General features: G+C 32.9%; 4 protein-coding genes across 9 annotated transcripts in view; 2 read left to right on the top strand and 2 right to left on the bottom strand.

Moving 5' to 3' along the window:
* LOC105336033 (putative ATP-dependent RNA helicase TDRD12) overlaps positions 1 to 9,981 on the bottom strand; it is a 38,370-nt gene extending 28,389 nt beyond the window's left edge. For both annotated transcript variants that reach the window (XM_011440205.4, XM_011440206.4), the window contains exons 1-20: positions 9,875 to 9,981; positions 8,354 to 8,402; positions 8,065 to 8,214; positions 7,801 to 7,892; positions 7,356 to 7,403; positions 6,916 to 7,032; positions 6,170 to 6,225; positions 5,842 to 5,985; positions 4,693 to 5,713; positions 4,527 to 4,601; positions 4,381 to 4,420; positions 3,986 to 4,102; positions 3,617 to 3,805; positions 3,353 to 3,487; positions 2,617 to 2,718; positions 2,298 to 2,342; positions 1,333 to 1,524; positions 1,085 to 1,213; positions 495 to 615; positions 101 to 249 (exon numbers count right to left, since the gene is read on the bottom strand). In XM_011440205.4, the coding sequence (XP_011438507.3) occupies positions 101 to 249; positions 495 to 615; positions 1,085 to 1,213; positions 1,333 to 1,524; positions 2,298 to 2,342; positions 2,617 to 2,718; positions 3,353 to 3,487; positions 3,617 to 3,805; positions 3,986 to 4,102; positions 4,381 to 4,420; positions 4,527 to 4,601; positions 4,693 to 5,713; positions 5,842 to 5,985; positions 6,170 to 6,225; positions 6,916 to 7,032; positions 7,356 to 7,403; positions 7,801 to 7,892; positions 8,065 to 8,214; positions 8,354 to 8,383 (2,952 nt within the window). In that variant the 5' untranslated portion in view covers positions 8,384 to 8,402; positions 9,875 to 9,981. The remainder of the gene's footprint in view (positions 1 to 100; positions 250 to 494; positions 616 to 1,084; positions 1,214 to 1,332; positions 1,525 to 2,297; positions 2,343 to 2,616; positions 2,719 to 3,352; positions 3,488 to 3,616; positions 3,806 to 3,985; positions 4,103 to 4,380; positions 4,421 to 4,526; positions 4,602 to 4,692; positions 5,714 to 5,841; positions 5,986 to 6,169; positions 6,226 to 6,915; positions 7,033 to 7,355; positions 7,404 to 7,800; positions 7,893 to 8,064; positions 8,215 to 8,353; positions 8,403 to 9,874) is intronic.
* LOC105336028 (alanine--tRNA ligase, cytoplasmic) overlaps positions 1 to 25,700 on the top strand; it is a 609,144-nt gene that overhangs the window by 542,080 nt on the left and 41,364 nt on the right. The gene's annotated exons all lie outside the window — the stretch shown is intronic.
* Positions 10,172 to 13,092, top strand: LOC105336031 (M-phase phosphoprotein 6). Its single transcript, XM_011440201.4, has 5 exons — positions 10,172 to 10,331; positions 10,431 to 10,543; positions 11,532 to 11,622; positions 12,100 to 12,194; positions 12,366 to 13,092. Exons 1-5 carry the CDS (start codon positions 10,281 to 10,283, stop codon positions 12,538 to 12,540), a joined length of 525 nt encoding a protein of 174 aa, XP_011438503.2. The 5' UTR covers positions 10,172 to 10,280; the 3' UTR covers positions 12,541 to 13,092.
* Positions 14,220 to 25,700, bottom strand: part of LOC105336030 (adenylate cyclase type 2) — a 36,160-nt gene continuing 24,679 nt past the window's right edge. For 4 of the 5 annotated variants that reach the window (XM_020070533.3, XM_020070534.3, XM_034483522.2 and 1 more), the window contains exons 12-25: positions 24,261 to 24,284; positions 22,138 to 22,193; positions 21,558 to 21,638; positions 20,934 to 21,110; positions 20,547 to 20,631; positions 19,929 to 20,063; positions 19,003 to 19,059; positions 18,345 to 18,499; positions 18,118 to 18,205; positions 17,298 to 17,456; positions 16,319 to 16,465; positions 15,188 to 15,404; positions 14,729 to 14,853; positions 14,220 to 14,615 (exon numbers count right to left, since the gene is read on the bottom strand). In XM_020070533.3, coding sequence (XP_019926092.3) covers positions 14,487 to 14,615; positions 14,729 to 14,853; positions 15,188 to 15,404; positions 16,319 to 16,465; positions 17,298 to 17,456; positions 18,118 to 18,205; positions 18,345 to 18,499; positions 19,003 to 19,059; positions 19,929 to 20,063; positions 20,547 to 20,631; positions 20,934 to 21,110; positions 21,558 to 21,638; positions 22,138 to 22,193; positions 24,261 to 24,284 — 1,635 coding nt within the window. In that variant the 3' untranslated portion in view covers positions 14,220 to 14,486. The remainder of the gene's footprint in view (positions 14,616 to 14,728; positions 14,854 to 15,187; positions 15,405 to 16,318; positions 16,466 to 17,297; positions 17,457 to 18,117; positions 18,206 to 18,344; positions 18,500 to 19,002; positions 19,060 to 19,928; positions 20,064 to 20,546; positions 20,632 to 20,933; positions 21,111 to 21,557; positions 21,639 to 22,137; positions 22,194 to 24,260; positions 24,285 to 25,700) is intronic. The other variant, XM_011440198.4, reaches the window with a different exon arrangement.

The following is a 25,700-nucleotide window of genomic DNA, read 5'->3' as shown; positions in this document are numbered from 1 at the left end:
TAAAACATCCTGGGAATTGTTTGCAAAAGATAGTTCCTGTGTTATTTTCACTCTTTCATAAATAATAAAGCAGTTATTAAGAAGTAAAAATAGCCAATACCTCTTCAGATTCTGAATATTTTGCATAATACTTCCTCATGCATGACAGTCGATTGCCAAATCTTGTTTTGGATTCGGAAGGTAGGTCAAAGTGAATCACTGCATTTGCATCATCTATCTTCATATCATCAACACACTCATCTGTGCAAACTGAAACAAGCAGGTAACAAGAAAATATAATTTCAGAATCTTCACATTTCTCATCATTTTATTGCAAAAGATGGATAGAAAAGCCTTCAATTGAGCATCAGTAAAGCTTAATTTGGAAGTAGGAATATAAGTTTCTATGAAATCTTCTTTCAAATCAGTAGATTGTTTAGCACCCACAACATATAATGTACAATTTTTGGATGAAGTAATCATTGATAGAGACTTTAAGACAGTGATCTACATACCCAGCAGTTTGGGACTGTCCTTCTCCAGGCCTGAGCTCCAGTCATGGAGGACTGCCTCCACCTCGTAACTGTCCATCTGGTGATGTATCTTATTACAACACAGGGAGTGGCTCTTCAGCAGCTGGAAAAGCAGAACTCAATCATTAAGAGAGATCTGTAGCATATCAAAAACTAAATACAGTCAAACTTAGTTATCTCAAACTAAATGGGACTGTTTAAAAGCTTCGAGATATACGAGTATTCAAGATATCGAAGGTAAAATACTTAAATAAGTGATTGGGTTCTACAAATGACTTCAATATATCCATTGTATTCGAGATATCAGTATTAGAGATATCAAAGTGAAACTGTAATTTATTTCAACATGCAGGGTTTTATTTAAGCAACTGAATTTTTTCAAAGATCTCAAACAAAGGAGACTTCAATTTTCACACTAATTCACATTGGGAAACAATCTTGAAGTAATTAAAATTTTTTAGCAATTGCAATTGGTTTATCTGATAGTTCTATTGATCTAGGCAATTTATTAAGAATAAAGATGTAAGGCCTAACAAGTCTTTATGAATAATGTGACACCTGAATAAACTGACCTCCATAATAAAGCAGACATCATTGACTGTGGTGGTGAATATGATGACCTTCATTCCTTTATTCAAAATGGCATCCAGGAGTTCCAGGAGTCTGGTCGATCTCAGAGAACTGGGACACATATGGACTTGCTGCCATACGACAAAGAACAGGTACAATAAGGAATAATAATTCATTATAATAAAAGCATTTTTCATTTCTACAAATTAAAGAGCTAACAAATGCCAACTTGAAATGAATGTACATGTACCTGTGTGACTTTTCCATATATGGCTGCTTCAAACCTAGAGGTGATGACAATGGTGGGGTCCAGCATGTAGGCCTGTGTAAAGCTAAGAACCGGGGGTGTCCACTGTGTTCCCATGGCAACCACCTGATAGGGCACAGACTTGTGGATGTTTTCCTTTCTGGCCTCAGCAAACCACTCCATGATCTTCTGCACCTACATGTATGTGAAAGTGTCCAGAAAATTTACAGCATGTCTACATATTATTATTGAGAGTGTTTATTAATCTTAATCCAATTTTTTGCTACATTTTCTATGATGTAAATAAAACTAGGACTGTAAATAGAACATATTTATTTATATTAATGAAATTCATCACTCAAAAGAGCTTTGAAAAATATCATTGAATGGTTTACTAAGGATAAAATGCAAACTGTAGCGAGATAACAGAAGCTGTCCGACACACATAATAAAGAAATTGAATATTGAGTACTAAGATAATCAATTAATCACCAATTTTAGAGCAGTATTAATTGCTGTGAATGTCCTTTATGTATGAAAACCAACCACATGTTAATTTACTTAGTGTAATCTAGCTAAATCAAAATTCCTAGTTAAAAGCCCTCAGCTCTCATAATCACCATCACAGACAGGCACAAATCTATTCAAACTGATGTATAAAGATATATGGCATTTTTTTTTTTTCAAATGAAAAACCTAAATGCATTTTTAAAAAAAATTACATAAAAAATTTTACTCATATATTTTCACACATACAATTTGTCACAGTCTAGCGCCTACTTTTTGTCTCATATAGTGATTTTCATCATTGGGCACATATTTAAAAACTACAGGTACTTTGTTTTCATAACAGCATCTTCTGCATTTACTTATACCTGATTTGCCTAATGTGTGCTCACTGACAGCCTGATACCAACAAAATAATAAACGGATTGTACATGAATTTAAAATCATGGTGTTCTTTTTACCTCTTCTGAATACTCTTTCAGCACAATTTCAGCATCATCTACAACCTGAAATAATAATAAAAGAGAGATCCAATATCATTGCATGAATGTGCCTTGTAACCAATAATTCATCAGAAATATCATAATGTTACTTAGTATTTGTTTTATTAATCTTTTACTGCAGGTAAGATTACATCTTATATAAATAATGAATAACGAGTAAAGTTTAATAAAAAATTCGTGATGACAAACATATCTAGTAATATTAAGTGTTGAAGCAAATTTTTCTATCTATGACAAGAAATGGTAAGACATATATATAAATGGTGTCCCAACTGACCAGGTGACAGAGTCTTTGAAGGTCTGTGTATCTGCGATTGATCATTCTGATCAAACATGGTGGTGTCCCAATCAGAATCTCACAGCCATTCATCAGCGGAATCTAAAATGGCACAGTTGTTTTAATCCCAAATACTCTGTTCTTGATTTGTTGTTGTGTTCTTTTTTATTGTTTTGCCCTCAGCTCTCATAATCACCATCACAGACTGGCTTCAAAACTGGATGTCAGGTATTTGGAAGATACATGCTAATATTTTTACATTATCAATTATCCCCCCTTTCCCCCAAAAAATCTACAAGTATTTTCCAAGTCTGAACTTCGCAGTCTGAGCCGTTTGTCTCATATATTGGTTTTCATCATTGGGCAAATCATTCAAAAAAAATTTCAAGTTTATACTTAATAATCTCTCATAAATGTAAGAAGATATTTTGATATGAAATTTCTAAAAATATTAGTAAACGCATGTATTACAAGTTTGCCTCCAAGGAGGATTTTGTAAATTACTAGTAAAATTTTGCAGATAAAATTGGATTTAAAACGTTATAAAAAGGAATAATCCATAAGTTGCAAGGGAATGTGATTTATATCTAACTTAAGTTTTTTTTAAAACCCCCTTCCAAGGTCCAGATGAAAAGCTCAACTCATAGAATAAAACTTAACAAATTCTTGAAGATCAAATATACATGAACATGTGCAAGTTTTCAAAACAATAAACAATAGCTTTAGTGGTATTTACATATTGGTTGTGTTCACATCCCCCTCCATAAATAATGAGTGGGCGGGGTCTTCTGTGTTCCCTCAGGAGTCCCCTGGTGATGTCATACACACCCTGGGCTTTCTTCCATGAGGACACTAGTATCAATGCTAGAGGCTACAATTAAAAGGCTTTCTATGGTGAAACTTGAAACCTTATCTTCCTACATTATTAATATTTGGAACTTGATCAAGAGCTAATATATTTACACTACAATGATCACCGAGTCAATCTGTCTTTACATACCCCATTCCCTATGGCCAGCTCTTGGTATGACTGTGGATTGAGGAGCTCACTAAGCAGAGGACACAGGTATGTAAATGTTTTACCTGTTTGTACAGGTGAGATTCCCACCACATGGTTCAACTTTAGTATACCTGGCCAACCATAGGCCTGGATAAGCATTGGTGAGGGGAACTCAAAGCCTTTCAGAATCTCCAAAAAAGAATTCAAATATTCCACATTAAAAACCTTATTTTGAATTTCGATATTACAAAAACTTTAAATTGCTTCATTGTTTTTTCTTCATTCAAATATAAGTTAGTTAATCTGAAGTAGCTAGTAGTCATACAATTACCATTTGTTGGTGCTTATGAATATATTCTATTTACTTACCTCCTTTAATTCAGAGACCAAAGGCACATCATCAAAGTTTAAATATGGAGTCACTTTTCTCAAACTGTGCACCAATACGCTGTCATAAAACTTTTTTGGCATGTCTGCAATACTTGTCTATAATGATGAAACAAAGTTTTACTATCATTCAAGTAATAATCAGATATTATGATAATTCAGCACTACTTTCCAAGATCTCCTAAATATGACTTCCAAAGGCATTGGCAGGATAGAAACAAGAATGTGAATTAATCAGAAAGTAAACTTTTTATTGTTTTACATGTACATAAACTCAACCTACATGTATGTATTTCACAAGGAGACAAGAGTTAAAAATGAAGTGTAAATCTGAGAAAATATAGAATTGTACTCAGCTGAAGTTCAATCATACTCACAAGTTTTGACTTGACTCCTCCAGAAAGATTTGCAAGAATTCTGAAAATAAATTCATGTTTATGGAATAAAATAATGTACAAAATTTAATATATCTTAGAAATAGCAAAACAAAATTAACAGTAACTTGTTTTTCATATGAAAATACCTATCTCCCTGCATTTTGCTCATCATTTCTGTCTTTCTATTCTGCAAAGAGGATTCCTCCCTTGCCCCGGCAACCCTGTGTATAAGAATGAAAATAAAATTGAAATCTCAAATCAAATTGGAAAAATATGATTCAAATAAATTGAAATCTCTCTTTTTACACTCACAGATCTAGCATTTGATCTTTAATATTCTGAGCTTTCTTTGCTGGTTGCAAGCCTTGTCTGATTTTCCCATGAGATGATGACAATGACGATGGTGGTGATGTTACTTTCCTTGAGGACATTTCTACACTTGATAATGATCTCGCTCCAGAAACTTGACTATTTTCACTTCTCATATTTGGCACTTTATGACTGTCAGGGTTTTGCGTAGATCCAGACGGTATGTTTGCGGACAAATACTCATCCACAGATGGTTGCTGCCTTTGTAAGGAGGAAGGGGTATAGGTTCTAATGTTTCTCTGAACACTTTCAGCAGAGGAACCATCTGTGTGATGAGGTCTATAGTTGGCACTGGGAGGTTGGGAATTTAACAGTTCTGAGTCTGAGACACTTGGTTGAGAGACAGAGGGGGGTGGGGTGACTAAACTGTTCATCAGCCTACCCAACATTCCATTCATCGGAGATCGCAGAGATGCTGATAGCACACTGCCGTCACCAGAACTCAAGGAGAGTAAACTACCCTGTCTTTTCCCCATGGAGGTATGTAAATTTTGTTCACTGTCCGTTTCTGGTTTTTGGTGATCATGTACCAAAGATAATGTCGGAGAATCACCTTTACTGGTCTGCATAACTTGAGTGCTGCCGACTCTACCACTGGAAGACAAACTTGAGGTATCAGAGCTCCTGTGCACAAAAGGTTCGGGACCTCTCAACGTCTCTGTTTTGTTTCTTCCTATCTGAAGATTCTGACCTGGTGGTAAGCCACGCCCCCTTCCTGACACTACACTGCGGACATCAGAAAAGACCCCCGATCTCACAGAATCCGTCTCTGAGTCTGTTCTCCTAGCAGCCCGTTGACTGACAGATTGAGAAAGCAAAGACATAGTTTCATTGTCACTAGATGTGGGAGTGTTTCTAGATTTGACTTTGGATTTCTTTAACTGAAGGTTCCTAAGTTCCTCCTCTATGGTCAACGGTTGAGATCTCGTAGAATTACCAGGTGAAATTGCAGCCCTCTGGATATCTTCAATATAATACACAAAGTTTAGGGTAAACCAGATAATATGTCAACTGCACCTCAGGGTCTTGACAGAATTAAAATTACAAATCCGAAAAAGGTCAGAACAATAATTTAACTGATTACAGTCTTACCCCCCGGCTCCCTCTTGACAGCATACTCTTTCTTAATAAGTTCATCATTTACACAAATTTCTTGATTTCCTATTGCCAGGTACAAATTAACTTCTATTTTATTGGCGTCTTCCTGTTGAACTTCAACGAAGTACAATGCTGTCACTGTAAATAAAACAGAGAACACATTAAATCTGATTTTGGTTTCTGACATAAAAATGTCCTTCAAAAGAACTCAACTCCAATCAGACCTGGTACACGTATACTTTAACTGTATGTACATAATTAAAAGCCATCCACAGTTCCTAAATTTTGTCTTAATTCAATTATTACCTTATCATGCACTTACTTTGAAGACATTTTCTAAAATACTCTGTTGCTGATTCATCCCATGAAACACAAGGCCTGAAATTCAAACAGAGAACTTCTTACAAGAAATAAAGGTTATAATTCATGCACACAAGTGATGCAACACATAAACATTGAAACACAGAGAACAAATTCCTACAAAACAAGTTAAAAGCTTTGTTAGCACTAGTTTTGTTGACTATATAAAAGTATGTATCAAAGTAAGGATATGGAAGTATAAAATGAAGATAATATGTGCATTTATCTGCTCACTACCTTGACTTCCTGAGAATGCATACCATTCCATTGGTAATTTATCCTTATAAGTTGTGAACATGCTGCCTATTTTTTAAAATTCACATAAATATGTATACCGATTGATCACATTTACAAGAATAATGTTATTTCCTTTTGCAGTCTTATTCTGGTGTCAATCTTGCATTGAAAGTCAGTGTTCAATCATTTTTAACCCTCTAAATCTCGAGATAACTTAAATTAGGTTTTTTTGGAAACTGAACTTTATTTATTTTACAACGATTGATAAACAAGTTCTACAACTTATATTAATATCTCTCGTTGGCACGGCTGTTAGGTGGCCATTAAGGTTTTTGTTATATTTTATGTTGACCAATACAATGACATAAAAGAGTAGTTTGAAACTATTTAAAGGAGTTTAAATGTTTACTGGTGAATAACAAAATAATTCTGTTTGAAAATGTTTTAAAGGCATAAAGGGGGACAACTTACTCCATATGACAGGAGAGGTCTCCTTGGACAGCCAGCGTCAGTGCCTGAATACCATACAGACCATAGGATTTCACCTGGTATGGTACGGAATGGTGGCTAGGGCTGGCTCTCCGCAACCTGTTGGGAATTCACAAAATTCAATACTCTCAACATGTAATATTGGTGTGTATGATAATTTGCGGAAATTGATTTTTCCAAATGTTGGTGTGGATGTGAATTAGCATTTTTCCGAATCTCCCTTTCATTAAACATATATATGCATGGCGTTTAGCAATGTTCTTGTTCTAGCGGAAGCCGCTTTCCGCCAAAAACACTAAATAGAGTACACAGCCAAATGTAATATGTTTACAGTAAATTTCCACTGTTTATTTCATATATATGTGGAAGATATATGTTTAATCAAATTCATAGTCATAGCTAAGGGCAAACAAATAACTTACCACTGAAATGGAATCATTTCTATTGTTCCAAAATCTAGGAGAAAACACCTGTAAAATATAATTAAGAATAGTAACATATGTAAAGTGGGGACATAAGTAGGGTATAAAATCATTCAATTTTCATGTCATTCTTGACTTTTTTGCATCAATCATACACTTTTTATATATAAGTAACTTTTCCGCTAACCAGTAGCATACTGAAGATTCCTAATTAAATGCGAAAAATTAATATCCGCGTAAAAATCACGAGGAGCACCTTTCGCGGATTTTAAAAACTCGCCATTATTTTTTGAGAGTTGAGAACTATAAGAAATAAGGATATAAGTTCAGCGTTCGCAATTTTAAATTCTCATTTGATACAAAACAGCGGGATCACGGAATAAGGTACTCGCATAATATAAGAAATTTACAGTACATGTATTCAGCAATTCAAATAAGGTCTTACTTGGCCTCATGACCCCTCTGTCTTCTGTACATGTCCTCAACCCTCACCCTACACCAAACTTTCTCCGCCGTTCTTCCAATGCAAACCTCATTCTGAGAAGTAAATTTCAATTTATTATTTAATAAATTATTTAAACAAATGACTATACAAAAATAAAAAAAATCATAAATTGTAGGAGGCTAAACTTTAAATTGCTACTTTACCAAACAAAATAATTGAAATCATATTGTAAATGATTTTTTTTTTCTTGAGAGCATAAATTACCTTTGATGGCTGGTATGATAGTCCACAACTCTGAGGGTTGTTGAATTGATCGTTGATATTTTGGTGAAGCTGGTGAAACAAAATTCTCTCTGAAGAGGCATCATCACTGTCGTTTACTTCCCGGCCGTAAAACAAACTAGGGTTCCTCACCTAGAATGAAAAATATTTAGCAAAATCCTTCAATTCTCGCAAGATTTAAGCTAATGACTTGTTCTCAATGTTTGTGCACCTAAATTTCATTCCACAATGACAATAAATAGAAGTAGTAGAAAAGGTTTTGGAATCATACCTCAAAGATTTCTATCTGTATTTTAGACATCTTTCATATCCCCATAATCCTGCAATTGTGAAATGCTTACAGTATTTAATAATAGAAGAGTATGATAACTTTAACTGAAGATGTTTTAATAAGAAAGCGACTACATGATAGCGGAATCAAGTGAAGTCGTACCCAAACAGATTCGTAGTCCTTTGGTCCTGTGGTAAACAATATATGGATTGTAAGTATAAAAGATAACCTGTTTAGGTTTGGTTTTGATATAATTACAAATAATTTAGAAATTATGAGACAATTGAATGTAGAATTTCATCTCTTTTAAGTTTGCCAAAGAGTTTCCTTTCTCAAATTTTGATAGACAATTTCTTTTTACATGCAATCTTATCTTTAAAAAATTATTAATTAAATTAAGGACTATATCTAGTATGGTCACATATCTGTGCCCAATTTTAACCAATTTTTAAACAATGCCGTATTAAAATCATATCTTCATAAATCATCATACAGAGGATACCTATCACTTTAATCTCATCATTGTGCATTAGCTGTTTATCTATGATGTCTCTTAAATGAGCTATTTCCTGAATTTTGCAAACAAATGAAAATATTTGAATTTTCTCTTTATATTTTGCATTTGATAGTTTAGGGCGTAGGTCTGCTTATGTACGATTTTATGTTTTTGTTCATATAATTATACATATGAAACTAAAAACAGGTATTTGAGCAAGCTTGCGCTTGATGTTTCCCAGTCAAAAAACCATATAATGGAAAACACCTATATTTTGTAACAGAACATCAATTTATCCAAATAAGACAATCTTCATAACGTCATTTCTACTTAATGACGTCACGCTGGTGATAACCTTTTACACACTTGTTTTCAAAATGATTTCCACTATATAGCCAAATCCACACTTTGCAAAAGTTGTTTCCCAAAGGTCAAAAAGATAAAACCAACTTGTTCCTTCTTTATGCAACCAAGTATTTGGGCATCCTGTGATGAAATCTTTTGGAATTTAATTCATTCCTTCGATATGTGTTGCCCCATCTTGGAGCAATCAAAATACACAACGGAAACAGATTTTTAATGTCAAATTTATAAACCTCTACACCACAAAGGCTACTGTGAGAAATCTATGGTTTTTTCCCCCAAAGATGGCAGCCGAGGGACATAACTTTTGTAAAGTGTGGATTGGTCTATTCCACCTTATTTTTAAAGCTTTTTATAAAACTTTTAATTTTGGTAACGAGAAATGTATAATAAAGCCTTTATAAATTATTCTCACTCTTTGAAGGCATGCATAATAATAGAATTGAAGTCAATTTTAACTCTGGCTATTTGATTACAAATCTGTTTTAGTAGAGTTAGTTTTTGGTTACGAGTGGACTGTAATTCGTGATACCGATAGCTTTCGAAATTCTTTCCAGGGAAACCCCGCTTACCCTGTTGCATTCGTATTTGGCAACTGTGCATACTTTTAAATATTGAAATGTCAAGCCGAAGGAATAAATAAGACAAAACTGGCATCATACCATGCATTTTTTCTCCAGTATTATAGTAAAATGTTGCAGGCGTGCATGTCTTTTTGCCGTTTTCTTTCAGCCACGCTTTTTAACGTTCTGAATCTACTAATGCCCGGCGGATTTTTTTTTCTATTTGAGAAAAAAAATTAATCTTATTTTTTTATCTTGGAGTTTATTGGGTTACAACATTAAAATAAATTTTAAAAACATTTTTGTAAAAAATATTATTATTAATATATTATCACATATTGAATAAATAATATTTTTATTTTTTTTCGGTGATTAGCCCAACAAAAACTCTATATGGTAGAGAAGTTCCGAAAAGCTTTCGGGAGACATCGGCTTTCAAAGCACGTGGAGAGAAATAGACAGTTTTTCGATATAAGTCAGCCAAATACCCCTATATTAACTCAAAATGACTAATGTCCCTAAATCTAGTCTCTCCAAGAATGTTTTGCAAATGAAGGTAAGCTGTCTTAGGAAAAAAAAAAACCAAATATATTGATGTTTTATACGCTTAACCAGTATAATAAATGAATACAATATTCATTTCTTTTACTTTCAGTTCATGCAGAGAAGTGCCCTGCAGATTGAAAAGGAAAAATCAGAAGAAGAGAAACAGAAAGTAATAGACGATGAACATTGGGTTCTAGACTTACCAGAGACAGAACATAAAGAGTAAGTTCTTGTCGAGTTGCTCTTCTGGCAATAATGATATATAGGGTCTAAATGGCAAAAGAACAAATGATAACTCAAGAATATTACAGTAGCAATAAGGAGAGATTAGACAATTTTGCTTTGTGTACATAATGATCAGGTTAACAGGATTAGCTGGTAAATACCAGTGGTAAACATCAATACAATGTATTTCCTGTCCTCATGGGAAAAGACAGGAAATTTCTCTCAAGTGTGCAAAGTTGAGTGATACTTGTACATTCAAAGAATTCTAAGTGTGACATCACCATCACTTAAAACATTGATTATCACATACAACAAAATATTTAGCATAGGCCTATCCAGTGTACAATTAACCTTGTCCTTTTTGTACACAGGGTAATAATACCGCATGCTGAATAGACACCAAGTCATTATAAAGTAGAATAATATGCTGCATCATAATTTTATGGATTGTTAAAGTATCATTTCTGAAAAATGATGTCATTGTTCATAGAAGGATATATGCTCTGTTGTTTTATGCAATTTTTTTTTCATATTTATCATGAGAAATTGGAAAGTCTGTTTTGGTTGCAAGTAACACACTGTTACGTTTAAAATTGGTGTAAGAAATGCACGATATTAATATCTTATAAATCATTTCTAGTAATGTCAGAAGACGTTTTATTTTATTGAATGAAAAGTTATGAAAATAAAAACCATCTTTTGTTCATATTTTTCAAACCTATGGATAAAATCTTTTAAAGGGACATGTCTAATTATAGAAAGGAAATGTAAGTCAATCATTTTAAACGAAGAAATTGAATCAAATAGGCAGATTCTAAAAAGTACGGGTATATGTATTGCTTATTTTCTTCCAAGCAAAGTATCAAAGCCGGGGAGCAGATGGAAGTTCTAATTTTCATTAAATTGTGTTTAGTACATATAATTAACTGATCAAAATATTCAAATTATTATGACAACACTCAATACATGTACTTTCTCATTGTAGAAGCAGATATGTTATAGAAAGAAGCATCGCCTGTATTGAGGAGTTGCAGTATGGTAGATTCTCATTTAATGGCTGCAATCCAGAAGTTGAAGTAAGTAAGGAACTTGAATTGCATTTATAAAATTTACCATGGACTCTTAACCCCTCCTTCTTTCCATTTGTTTTATTCATTTACAAACCTGATCACAAGCCAGTTTGAATCTTCATTCAGTAAGTTGGGGTTTTTTTGTGTAATTTTTTGGCTTTGATTATTTTTTGCAAAACTTGTAATGGTTAAATTATATTTTTGGGGAAAGTTTCCATTTTATAATATCAAATGTTTCTCAAACCAAGTATCTGGTACATATTTTATATTTAATGCTCATTATCTTAAAAGTGCTTTAAATCCCTTTTTCTAAACCCCAAGCCTATATTTTCTTCTCATCAGAATTAATACACACTGAAAGAATGGTTAGTGGCAGGGATCATTTCCAGACTCAGGACTTACAAACTGGCAATGGGACACATCCACCTATGACAGGGGTTCATATCCTAGAATGTTTCAAATGATTTCTTTCTTTGATTCCAGAAGTTGATGAAAATCCACAGTAAAGACAAAGAGCTGGAGGCAGCAGCCACAAGAGAGGCCCAGAACTCGGTCAATGACCAGGAAATGGCTGACAGGTATGTCAGTATAATGTTACACACATCTTCTCTGTCAGAAGGAGAAAGTACTTCATGAAATTTTCATTATTCCACTTGAAAAAATTGTTAATTAAATTAAATCACCATACATCTTATGATATTCCCAACTTTTTCTGCATTTGATTGATCTTACATTTCATTGATTTTTAGGTATTTGTCTTTATCCCATACAATTGCCAAAAAGTTTGCAAAAAAGAGAAAACATGCCGAAATTGATGAGTCCTTTGATAAATCCAACGATAGTATGGATATTGAAGAGGAAATCCCCAAATCTCAGAAGAAAAAATCCTCTAAAAGGAAATTCATGAAACCAAAAGATGAATGAGCTCAATTGGCATAGGTTGACTACAACCAATGCTCAGTATGGAAGTCAGCTTCCAAAGGGTCAAGGTCAAGAGAACAATTGACCAGAGCTAACGATCACAAAGCCCTACTGTTAAAAGCCCTGGAACAGAATTTATTTTACATGAATTATACATGTATGAGTAGTTCTTAGGCATATTGTTCAATCTGATGGCAAACATCACTTTTGCCCTGGGAAGCTAACATTGCACAATGGAGGTTTATCAACTTGAGTTTGGAAGTTTTTATCAACTTTATTTCAAATTTTCCTTCGACTTGTGAAGAGTTTTTGCATTGAATTGAAATGATTGGCTTTTGTAATTTAAATTAAGAGATCATGTATAATATCTTATTCATGAAATAGAAATTGAATTTATATTTATATAGGCCATCTTATATATTAAAACAATTTTTATTAGCATGAATGAAATAGAAACTTGAATTATTATAGATATTTATGTATACATGGATATATATGTGTGTATGAGATAGTTGTCTATGTATGTTATGAACTGTTAAGTTTCAATAAAAGAACTGTAAAATTCTATTTTAAATAATTGTTTTTCATATGACTATCTGAAGTAGAATGGGGTTCTTCTAAAAAAAAATCTCTCCTTTGTACTAGAAAAGGAAATGTTCAATGTATGATGTATCAGTCTGTTTCCCAGTTCTGTGCAGTGCAAAATGGTATACAAACAACAGGAAATATTTTTTTTAAATGTTGCTGTTAGCAGAGACATTAATTTCATGTTTTCATACTACATGTTGTACACAACTTTATTTCCTTTAATATTTATCCTTTAACTCTAATTCTGTTTGGTTCGAGGACTGACATTTTTTTTTTACCCCATCTATGGGAAAATGAGGGATGAAATAAAAAATCATTTACACAATATGATTAGAAATGTTTATTTGATATGAAAATATTACGAAAGTATACAAATAGACACAAAAATAATTATGACTGTATTACATAGCATACAGCAAGTTAAGTACAGTACATGATGAAATGTTTGATCTTCTAGCTAGCGTGTATTAGTTGTTCTACAAATTAAACAACCACCAGTACAACATTGGAGGTTTGCTATTCAAATTTTTGTTATAAAAAGGACCTACCAGTACTAGAATAAATTCCTTTCAAAAATTTTAAAGTTGGGCACATGAAAATAACACAAGCAGAAGACTAAATCAGTATTTTTTAAAAATGCTCTGATAGTCTTCCTTTAATATACCCAATAAAGTATCACAGTGCAAAATTGTTTCTACAGTACATGTATAAATAAAACATATACAACATTGACACACACAATTAAAAGGAAATGATGGCAAATTTAATATGTCTTCATCAGTCCAGAAATATCATTGCAATATCAGGACATTTGACACCATGTTTCAAGTAAGAAAAGGCATTCAAATTGTAGAGATCATCCCCTTTCAGTAATTTTATACTGATTGTATCAATCACAGTAACATGTTATATCAGGCAATTGGCACATGGCATGTATAAAAAATGTCTACTACACAAACATTACAACCAGGATACTTGTTTACAGTTTAGTACTTCAATCAACTTGCTTGTAGAAAAGTCATTTACAAATGCATGCACAACCATAATGGATAACGCCACTTTACAGATTTGTTGTTTTTGTGCTTGAATGTTTGCTCTCTCTCTCTCTCTCTCTCTCTCTCTCTCTCTCTCTCTCTCTCTCTCTCTCTCTCTCCATAGATCACATCTGCTTTGTTTTTCTTTGATTGTAGTTCATCTCCATTCCGAAGTTGTACAGTTTGTCACAATTAAGACAAAATACAGGACCCTGAGAGGCCACTATTACTGGACCTGGTTAAAGATACTGTAAACCTAGCCTAATGTCACAACCAACACATGAGAGTGTCAGTAGAGTTGACCATCTCCGTTTACAACCAAGACTGTCAAGTGTCTGCAGGCGGCGGGAGAATTAAGTAGGTTTGCATCGGCTCTTTGCCTTTCACTTTGGTGAAACCTTTGTATTCATATCTAAAGCCTGCTTCCATGAGTATATTTGCTGTTTTTAACGGAACCTGCAAAAAAAAATTGGATATATGGTACGTACAAGTAATGTTTTTTGGAATAGTTTCCTTTTAGAATTCCTAATTATTTCCTCCACTCAATTTCACCATTCTATTTTTGTTACCTGAATTTTACTGGCTTCCCCACTGCTGTCCATGCGACTGGCAACATTGACTGTGTCTCCCCAAATATCATACTGAGGCTTCCTGGCTCCTATAACTCCAGCTATCACTGGACCATGGTTAATTCCTGTTGATCACAACATATTGGTATTACATGCATTATTTTTATTCTTATTATTAGAAAATATTCTAAAGTTAAGAAAGGAAGGTGCTTCATGGAATTGGGAGCTAGAAGCTAGATACCTTGTGTTATTATCATACTACAGGGTGAACAAGCACCTGTTATATCCCAATCTGAGTTATCTTTCTTGTTAGAGGGTCATGATACCTTATTAATAAAAATATATATACCCTTTCATACTGATTTAGCTAAACATCATACAAAATTCATCTTCAGTGGGTCATCAACTGAGATGGATGAAGAAGGGTACTGAGAGGAATAACTCAACGATTGTACTCACCCACTCTGAGTTTGAACTGATTGAACGAGTTGAAATTAATCTCTTCTAGTTTGACCATCATCATGAGGGCAAACTCTGTCATTCCGATGACATTTTTCTGGCACTCCCCGTGCTGGTTCCCACTCTCACGCCCCGGCTGTAGGCCCGCCGCAGCCATGTACGTACTCCCTATTGTCTTAATCTTCTCTATGTTTGAAAATTCTGGTTTTGACAGGAGCTGCCAAAAAAAAAGAATTACTTGGTATTTTTTTTCTTCTAAGAAAAGGTTTAACTTTTTTAAACCAATCTATACTGTACTATCTTTCAAATTTATTTCATTTTTATGAATGATTTTAGAAAGTTTTTAAGTGAATCCAGCTCCTAAGTTGAAGCATATCTATATATTACAGTTGCAAGAAATTTTTCTGAAGAAAATAATTTATTAATAAGTCTCTCTTGATTTTTCAAATGAATCATTACACATCCTTGCTAAAGTCAACTGATTTTCTTGAACCCAGAATACAAAAGAAAGTACATAGCTGTCACTTCTGAATCTAAATTATTTTTTGTACAAGTGTAAATATGACACAATTAAGAGCAACTTTTTATGCTCTAACTGTTTAAAACAGGAAATTAAGGTTCCCTTTTGATTTAAATTTTTAAAATTTTGTTCCTAAAATGAAAAACAGATTAACAAAATGAGTACATGCACTAGCTACAATATATGTGCCTCCTAATATACTAAGTGTAGCAGTCTAACCATTAATATAATTCAATTTTGTGTTTGACATTTGAAAAGGATCGAGATGTTGATCAGGAAATAAATCTTTTTTATGTTTGAAAGGAATCGATCAAACTTTTGTGGACTACTATTGAATCTTGCAGTCTAATTTTTCAAAAAAATGAGTAAAAGTCACAGAGAGTAAACAAACCTGAAAATGGATATTGACAATAGAGTTTATTAATATCAGGAAGTTTTCATTTTTTGATGGGCAATCGGGAACATAAAACATATTATACAGGAACTTAACACCTTGATTCGTACAAGGTTGGGTGAAATGAAGAGAACGGATATATCGATGAAAACATACAGCTTAATGACAAAGATATGATTTTGTTTGACAAAGAGACATCGAAGTGCAGAATGCTTACCTGATCAAAATCCACTAGGATTTCATTGAGGACCCTTATGCATTCTATCCCATTTTTGTTTGATGCATTCTGATGGTAGAAGTCTTTGAAGTTAGGAATCGATGCAAACATAACACAAATATTGTCATAGGATTCACTATATAATTCCTGCAATTAAAAAAAATAACAAATTTTGAAAACAGACATCACATGATTTTTTTTTTACTGAAATTTTATATTCTTGTCATGCATTTCATACTGGTATTCATTTGTTTTGAACTGAGAATAAAACATAAATAATGGATAAGGGTTGCTTTCCCTATTCAGATTTTTAACAAATTGATTAAAGTAAACCTAAAGCACCCCTGCTTTAGATGAAAAGTCTTCAAATGTGAACAAAAGTAGCAAAAACTCTTCTTAATAAACATGGCATTGTAGGCTGCAATGCTTTGATGGCATATTAACCCCTAGCTAAAATGGCTGGATAGTTTTTCCTTCGATATCAATCCTGTTCACCCTCCATTACATAGAGGCGTATCAATAATGACAAATACAGTAAAACACGGTTATAACGAAGCGCCAGGGATGGGCTATTTTGCTTCATTATAAGCGTAATTCATTATATCCGTCAAGTTTACAACATGTAATATAGTCACAGGGAGTAAAAATCACTTCGCTGTAAGCGTCAATTCATTATAAGTGTGTTCGCTTTAACCGTGTTTTACTGTATTCACCTAACACTACCAAACAGACCCACCATGTTCAGAAATATGCCGTGTTGGTCAATATGAGATAAAAATCTGCTAGGTATGGTCATATTAGCAGTATTTGTCAATGAGAATCTTATATCATATATATTCTATTCCATATAAGCTTGTCAGTTGTAAAAGATCTTCAAAGACTGGTATGACTGATATGGATAATGTGCAAATTTGATACTAAAAGCACAATTATGAGCAAAAATTTGAATGTGCAAACCCACTGAGAGCAGTACACTAACATTTTTGCTTCGGTTTCCACTTAGGAAATAGTCGGCTACATGGGAAGGCAGGATGTTCTCCAGAAGCTTCTTGTTCTGCTCCGCAGTACTCCGGACCTTCTCAGTCTCCGATTGGAATTCTCTTCTCCAAAGAAAATCCAATCTGTTGGCATATTCAACCTGCAATTTCAACATAAATATCATGTTTCATGACTTACGATCAACATTAAATAGAACCATTTTAACAGGAGCTTGGACTTTGGGTAGTTGTGTCAAACAGCAAACATGACGTAGGCCTGTCTATTTCTTTGCTAGCCACTCAGCCATGGCTCTTTGAAATCAACAAGATTTGTCTGGATTTTGAGCTAAGACTACACAATCGGTGCATATTTCACTTAAAACCGCATCATTTCTAACTTGTTTTGATGCAAGGAATAGATAGCTATGCCCTACTGAAAGTCCAAGGTCTTGTTAAAATGGTTCTATACAAAAGAATATCAATCCAAGAGCTGATATTGCTAGAGAATTAATATTAAGAGGAATGACTGGGAAGAAGCTATCTTTTAATAGACTTCATAACCATCTTTGCCACCCCTTGGTTTGTGAAGATAGTGCAAAGATGATTAATAACACCTATTATAAAAGCATATCATGTGCCAAGTTTGGTTAGTATTGGCCCAGTGGTTTTGAAGATGCAATAAAATGGTAAAAGTTATCACCATCGACCACAAAAACAATGGACAAAGTTTGACCAGAAAAGCTTTGGTGAGCTAAAAATGTTTAATCCAGAGGAGGTTGACTCCAGCAAGAAATTAATTAATTCACTAAGATATATTAATACCTGTCTGTCATGGAAAATCAAAGTCAGCACAAAAACAGCCAGATACACAGTCATCCCTGTGGCAATGTCGAGAGGCTCAATACTGTTTCTGTGTAGAGAAAATCCTAGTTCATGAAGATACGTAATAAAAAGCTTCTGAGAGCATCCAGAAATACATTATGTGAATATGCCCATCTCTTTCCCTCTTCTTTTATTATCAACCCAACTGAGTACTAAATAAACCTTACCTTATAAACATTTCAACTTGGAATACTTCGGTAAAATGGAAAGCTAGGTTGTAACCAATAACAACACAGATGGTCAAAATGACCTTGAAAGTGAGGCTGATCTGTAGAAAGAGGCTGGTAGTCACCATTCCAAATAGACTACTGTGTGCCCAGTACTGTGTCAAAAATAAATTTCATTCATTATAGTTTACTCAATCTGAACTCCAAGATACATTATTGTAACTGTACAATTATAAATTCAAGTTCATATACATGTAGTTTTGAATTCATTACATTAAAATCAAAGCACAGATATTATAAAGATATGTTCAAAGTTATAAAGATACAAAAGTAAAATTTAAATTCATTTTGATGCTTATTCAGACTATTACTGTAAATGTATTATATTTTGCTGACAGTGTATTCTATTAAGCCTTTTTAGTGGAAAACAGCGTCCACTAAATCAAGTACATCGCAAAATGTCAACTATATCTGTAGATAAATAAAATATAGGTACTACATTAAGAAATGCGCTAAATAAAATCCGCTCTAACATAATTTGTTGAAAAATCATTCTCTGCCAAATATTGGACACACCAAATATAATACCTTTACCGTAAGTTACACCTAAGAAGAACACAAACGACTTCTCCATGTGTTTCTCTGAAGAAATTCTTACCAAAACCTTTGTATTGTTGACGGCACTCCTGTCTTCTGGAGGAGACTGGTTACTTATCTGTCAAAAATAAAAAATAGCAAAATTGCAATTAAACCGTATACTTTAGATCTTGTTCAGTAGTCTTACTTAATAGTTAATACATGTATTATTGACATTTGACCTATCAGTTAAATTTCTCTCATTTTAATCTCTTTCAGTTTATGTAGAAACATTTCCTAATCAATATTTTACATATTTGAAAAGGGATTGGATCAAAGAATGCAATTTCATTGACAGTAGTTCACATAATTTCTCCAAGAACTGTTTGCATTAACAACAGTTGAAAACTAATAAATGAGCAAAGAAACCAGATCAATTAATTTACATCAAGTACAAAGAGCACTTAATAAGATTGAATGAAAGTCCTCAAAAAAGTTCCATAAAGAAAATTAATTTATGCCTGCAGTGGACTTTATTGATTTTTACCTGCATATAATAATAGTTCTAGATCTTGTTCATCTTATATTGTACAAAAAGCAAGCCTCTCTCACAACAACAGAATACAGAGCGGGGATTGCGTTGGTCTTCCCTTTACTAATGGAAACACTAAACAGCAGCTAGCCCATCAGTGCTAATCTCATTGATCTAATACAGCAACTCCGCTGTCTCGCTTAAGGCAATGTATGCATTGAAATTCATTCAATTCCCTCAATAAACAGAGAGTTACTGAGGTGGTCTTTTGCTAAATCCCATGATGCTGATGTTCAAATATCAGAGCATGCACCAGTTAGCCTAAACCTGACTGCAATGATTTTTTTTAATTCCTTACGCTATAACAAAGAACCACGCATGATTTTGTGGGTGATTGGTATCTGGGTGCATGATGGTCCACAAAGGTTATGCTGATTCTACAGTTTTATGCAAAAAAATATTATGGTTTGACCTACCACAGGCACAATAGAGGTGAAGAAAACACAAAACACACACAGGGAGGCAACACAGATCCGGGCGGCCAAGCTGTTGGTCACATAACAGGCCAATACTAGCAGTCGATTGGTCAATGGGCTGCCTTTCACAGGTGTCTGTGAATAAAACATATACTCTTATTCCACGAAATGAACATTTATACTGCAATGTGATATTATTTATCTATTTAACCTAAAAGCTTTAAATTTTGTTGGCATTATTGTTCTAATTTTTCGCAAATACCGTTACCAGAGACAGAAATTCAATGATATATCATTGTATTTTATCAATACATGTACACATTACCATAACAAGCTTAATTTGCACTTGATTGCATGGTGTATTCTCTTAAATCATTGGATTTTGATTCTTTACCATTTGCATTTATTATACTCATTCCTTCTTAGAAATTTTTTCGGGATATTCTTTATACCTTATCAACTATAACAACAATATAATTACTTCCAATACAATTAAATTCATTTTCCTTGAGTACATCAGCTGTACATGTATGTATCTCAAAAGACAAGACTTCCCTCAGTGCAAGAGATGTTAAATCCTAATAGGCTTTACAAATATACAGGATACAAGATACTTACTAAACATTCTGCAAAGAAACTGCATGTGATAACCAATCCAAAAACAGCACAACCGCACACAATACTGACAATGTATAAGGCATCTCTAGGGAAGAAAATTACTAAAATTGATCTAAAACAGCTCAATCCATATTCAAGTTTATCATACTTAAAATATATACTTTTTCTAAATCAAAACTTCATGAAAATTTTTTAGCTCATAGAAGTGTAATAATATATCAAAAGGAAGTGGATAAATGAATCTAAGGTAGTCTTACATAAGTAAAATATTTATTAATCAACTGATGTTTGTTGTCCTTACATTCTATTACATTTATAACACTGATTTATATGAATGATTTGAATTGATAAACTTAACATGATCCCTCCTTGTTTGGCTGTTTTTACCTGGTTGACATGATAGCTTGCACCACCACGACTCCGATGAACATGAACAGTGCACAGATTAGGCCCAGCTTGAAGGAGGGGTCCGGTCTGTGCTGGTACTCGCCCTCCTGCTGCTTACTGAAGTGCATCAAGATCGGGTTAAAATCCTCCTTGGGCTTCTTCATAGACTTGAAAGAACTACAAGAGAAATGCGAATTGTTACTCCATGAACTTAACATTTTTTCTGTATATGAATACACGTCCTCACAGTCTGATGCCCATTTAATCTTTGCAAGGGTAACATACCCCAGATACTGTAAACTTATTATATTTAGCATATACGATATTTAGCGGAAAATTATTTTTCAACAAAATAGCGTGGATTTGAATTGGCATACTTCTGAATGTGCCTATTCTTAAACACACAGGAATAGCCTTTAGCGTTGTTCTTGATTTGACAGAAGCGGCTTTCCGCAAAAAATTTATAAAAAGAATTACACAGTCAAATGTAATACGGTTACAATATATACATTCAGCTTCACAAACAATCCTGAATAATAGTCTGAGCTTTAATCTATACAGTACAAAAAACAAAGATGACTGTAAAAACATAAATTTTATGTCATGCTTTCATTTGACACTTACTACTTCTTCACAAGATCTTTGGACTTTTTTGCCAACTCAGCATTAATTTCAATATTTAGCTGCTGACTAGGGCCAATAATTCTGTAAAGGTAAATATAATCATTAATAGACATGTTACAAATTTTGTTAAAGCAATATGAGCTGTATTTTTTAGAATTTTATTTTGCTGAAAAAACCTGCTAGTACAATAAGTCTGCATGTAACTTAAACTTTTATGAAAAATGAGAAAACTTCATTAATTTTTGTCAAAAGAAAAATTTCTCTTCTAAGGAACATATAGCAAATCAATTTTTGTACAGGACGACAATAATTCAATTTTGCTCCAATTAAGGCTTCTTGACGGCTTTTTCCACAAAAATATGGCTTATAGAAATTTAAAAACCATGAGATTTTTTATCATATTAGGAGAAAATAACATTTTTGCAAAAAACAAATTCAACTTGAAAATTGCAGCTCATAGTGCTTTAAGTTTCTTATTGTAATGTCTTTAAACATAAACCACACTAGAAGATATCAGAAAGAAAGGAGAAAGGTAAAAAGTTTAACTGTATTAAGAGTATGTTTTAATCACTTCACTTACCCATGGTCATTTTCAATACTGTTCAATACAAGGTTAGAATCAAGAAAGGCTAAACTCTGAAACAAAAAATCAAATTTTATATCAATTCAATAACTTTATATAAAACAAACTTTCTTTTAAGATATCTTTATGAATAAAATCTCAAATAATTCTCTACTTCAAATAATTCTCTACTTATATAAGCATCTATAAATATTTTGCATCTGGTAAATTTCAGAGGTTTAAGAGAGTCAACATCCAACTATGATGGTTGAACGTATTTTATTCCATGTGTAACTACAAAAATGCTAGAAAATTTTGTTAAATACAACAGCACAAAAACATCATGTTTTAAAAATCAGTCTGCAGGTGAAACATACATATTCTGAGTATATATGTTGACAAACAAAGCTTACATATCCAAAATATTTCTCTTCTAAATATGAATATTAATTATGCCATACATTAAAACATTGAAACATGTATCCTTTACATGCCCGTTTTTATCTGCTTATTCAACAAATATGGTGAGTTTTATGAATTTCCAAAGCAGACTAATCCATCATCTAGAGTTATTGGCCTTGAACACAATGACACGTAAATCTGGATTATTCAGGTGTTAGTAAGAGTTCTTCCCCCTTTTTGATTAGTGATGTGAGCATGCTGTGATATTTACCTGTCCAGAAACTTACAGGGATGATCTGTTTAGTACAGATAACAATATTATCTTGGCCTAATTACCACTAACTACAAATCAAACATTTTGTTGTAACCCTCTCTTGGCATGCAGGTTTGGAACTCCATACTAATAATTCTTCATTCAAATTGAAATAATCAGCATTTAACTTCATCTAATAAATCTTAAAATAATCTTGAGAGAGATGACTTAAGTTTCTGTGATATCCAATTAATCAATTACTATCGTTGTACATGTATTATGGAACATTAAAATATGGTACACAGTTAATATCAATCACTAACTATATGTACCATTCCTATTGTCATAACAATTTTTTTTTAAAAGCTTGGAAGATTGAATTCATGTCAGCTGAGGCATAGTTTTCTTTCAAGCTTTCACAAGGTCCATTGGCAACAAAAAAATATATAAAAAAAACAAAAAACTGATCATCACTGTGACACATACAGAAGAGACAGGTGTTCCACTACAAATTTAACTTATAAAAACTGATTTTAACATGTTTTGAACTAAATACTCATTCATATAACATGATGAAGTATCCAATTCTCTTAATTATCTAAAGAGTTATATAATATACAAAATATCTGCACCCAAACAGACAGGCACTCAGCAGACTGTTTGTGAAGAAGACCATGTAAGACCATTTTATATAATTTAATGAAACATGATGAATTATAATAATTTTTTTATTAACAGATACAGTTCTGGCACTATTCACTGGGAAGAACTGAGTTCAAGAGTACAGACAATATTCGTCCATTAACATAGTACATGATTTTTTAAGTGCCAGTAAAAAAAATGAGGTTTTTGTAACTATTTTTTTTGTCCCAGTTTGCTATGGTTAAAATTAGCAGAACAATTGTGATACTGTAATGTTATTTAATACTCAAATTAGCTTTGGAAACTACCCAAGGGTAATTATGATATTGGTTTCATCTGACCTTTGGAACACTGAAATCACCAAATATACACATAGTGGAGTACCTTAATAAATCCAGGTTTATATTCATTTTGCAAAAATGAAGTAAATGTCAGACTGTAAACTTTTTTTTGGGGGGGGGGGGGGGGGGGGGCTACATATATAATTTAAAGTACATCTATTACATAGTACACAGTAATTTCATTGCATGTTTTATTTTTCAGTGCTATTGAAATAAAAGTAGTAAAATATCCTACCATCATCCTAAAATAATTAAGTAGCGGATACACTGTTACGATACATGTATGTTAATTTTCCAAGGCATAAATGGCTAAACATTTTACATTGATGTGTACATGTACATTTGATGATATGAAAAATGCAATACTATTGTATTTTCAATTATTAAGAATGAATTATTTGATGTACGTCTACCTTTCATTTTGATTCAATGAGTTTCCAAAATTAAAATACCTGTTGTTAGTGAAAACAATAGGAAATAACCCGATCCCAGTAAACACTTACAAACATGAAATCATGATAATCCTTCTGTAGAAATAAATAATCACATATTCAGGTGTTAAGTTCAGGTAACTTAACGGGTTATTGAGTGTATCTAGGATGAATTAAATTTTACAAATGCTCATGATTCTGGTTAAATTGGTACGACTACAAGATAACAATATTCTTCAAGTGCTAAGTCTGAAAACAACACAGTTGTCTTCAAAAGCATTCAAAGAGGATATTGGGAGGGAAGGGGGGAGGGTTTAGTATATGGTATAGGTATAGATGCCATCAAAAGAGAAGTTTTAAGACATTTTTTTAAATTTAAGTTTAAACATTCTAAATACCTTCTATTGTTGTTTGCAGATCTATGTGTCAGCCTTGTGCAGTTAAAATACTTACAAATTTCTGGTCTACCCCCCCCCCCTTTTTTTTTTATCTACCACTGTCATCTTAGTACATGAGCACTAAGTACAGTTAATATTCCAAAAATGTTTATTTGCAAATTCTTTTTCTGTGTGTGTATTGATATAAACTCTACATCAACTTGACTTCAGATTTCTTTTGTTCAATATTCCATCATTGTGATGCCAGCCCGGTGTAGTGTTACTCAAGTATTGAATGATCATCAATATCGGTCAGAATTAAGGCTGATTTATTCATTAATTCCAGAAATTGTGGAACTTCCTAGTTTTGACACCCACTGTACATCTTGGAACACTTCAATTTCCAAAACTATTATAAGTTCTGTTATATGTTTACATTTGTGGTGTCATTTTAATAAGTATTCCTTTTGCATAATGAATTATTTTGGAAAACCAAAACCTTTTTCAAAAGGTTGAGAATTAATTTTTGTGCAAACACCCCTACCTAAATGCAACATCCTTATTATCACTAAATAACAATGCAGTTATCACTGTTTTACAAATAGATACTTTTTTTTCTTTTGGATCTAATTAATTGCTTGCAGAGAAGTCTGTGAGAAATGCATGTTCATCAAAGCATTTGTTTAATCGATAAATCTCATACCGTTACATGATCGATTAGACAAGACATCTTTTTTTCATATTTTTCAATTTAAAAAGTTTGACAATGACAAGAAAAAACTTTCACCATTACAGGATATTTTGCCTACAAAAGCTGTCTCAAAGTACTCCAGCTGTGCATTCAATCAGTATTTTTACAAAATGTATGATGTCATACAATGTATTAATATTGATGTCTGCGTTCTCTAAACTTATAATGCATCATACACATCCCGATACACATCAATCATAATTCATAAACTTCCAAGCATCCTATACATATTTTATGAAAACCATCAGACAAAAGTTACCATGCAACTAATTTCTCTTGCTCTTGATCACTTCAGTTATTGATCTTTCAGTTTTCTGTGATCCTTTAAACTTGAGGTGTGAAGTTTTGAGTCATATATATATATATATATATATATATATATAT

The sequence above is a fragment of the Magallana gigas genome, chromosome 3 (assembly GCF_963853765.1).
Source record: "Magallana gigas chromosome 3, xbMagGiga1.1, whole genome shotgun sequence".
In the NCBI taxonomy this organism is placed as follows: domain Eukaryota; kingdom Metazoa; phylum Mollusca; class Bivalvia; order Ostreida; family Ostreidae; genus Magallana; species Magallana gigas.
This window is presented reverse-complemented; position numbering and strand designations above follow the sequence as displayed.

What these genes read in the sequence shown, in the direction of transcription:
- LOC105336031 (XM_011440201.4), top strand. Translation starts at nt 10,281, where the DNA reads ATGACTAATGTCCCTAAATCTAGTCTCTCCAAGAATGTTTTGCAAATG. An exon ending in CCAGAGACAGAACATAAAGA is followed by an intron (nt 10,544 to 11,531) that starts GTAAGTTCTTGT and finishes TTCTCATTGTAG; the next exon opens with AAGCAGATATGTTATAGAAA. An exon ending in GCTGCAATCCAGAAGTTGAA is followed by an intron (nt 11,623 to 12,099) that starts GTAAGTAAGGAA and finishes CTTTGATTCCAG; the next exon opens with AAGTTGATGAAAATCCACAG.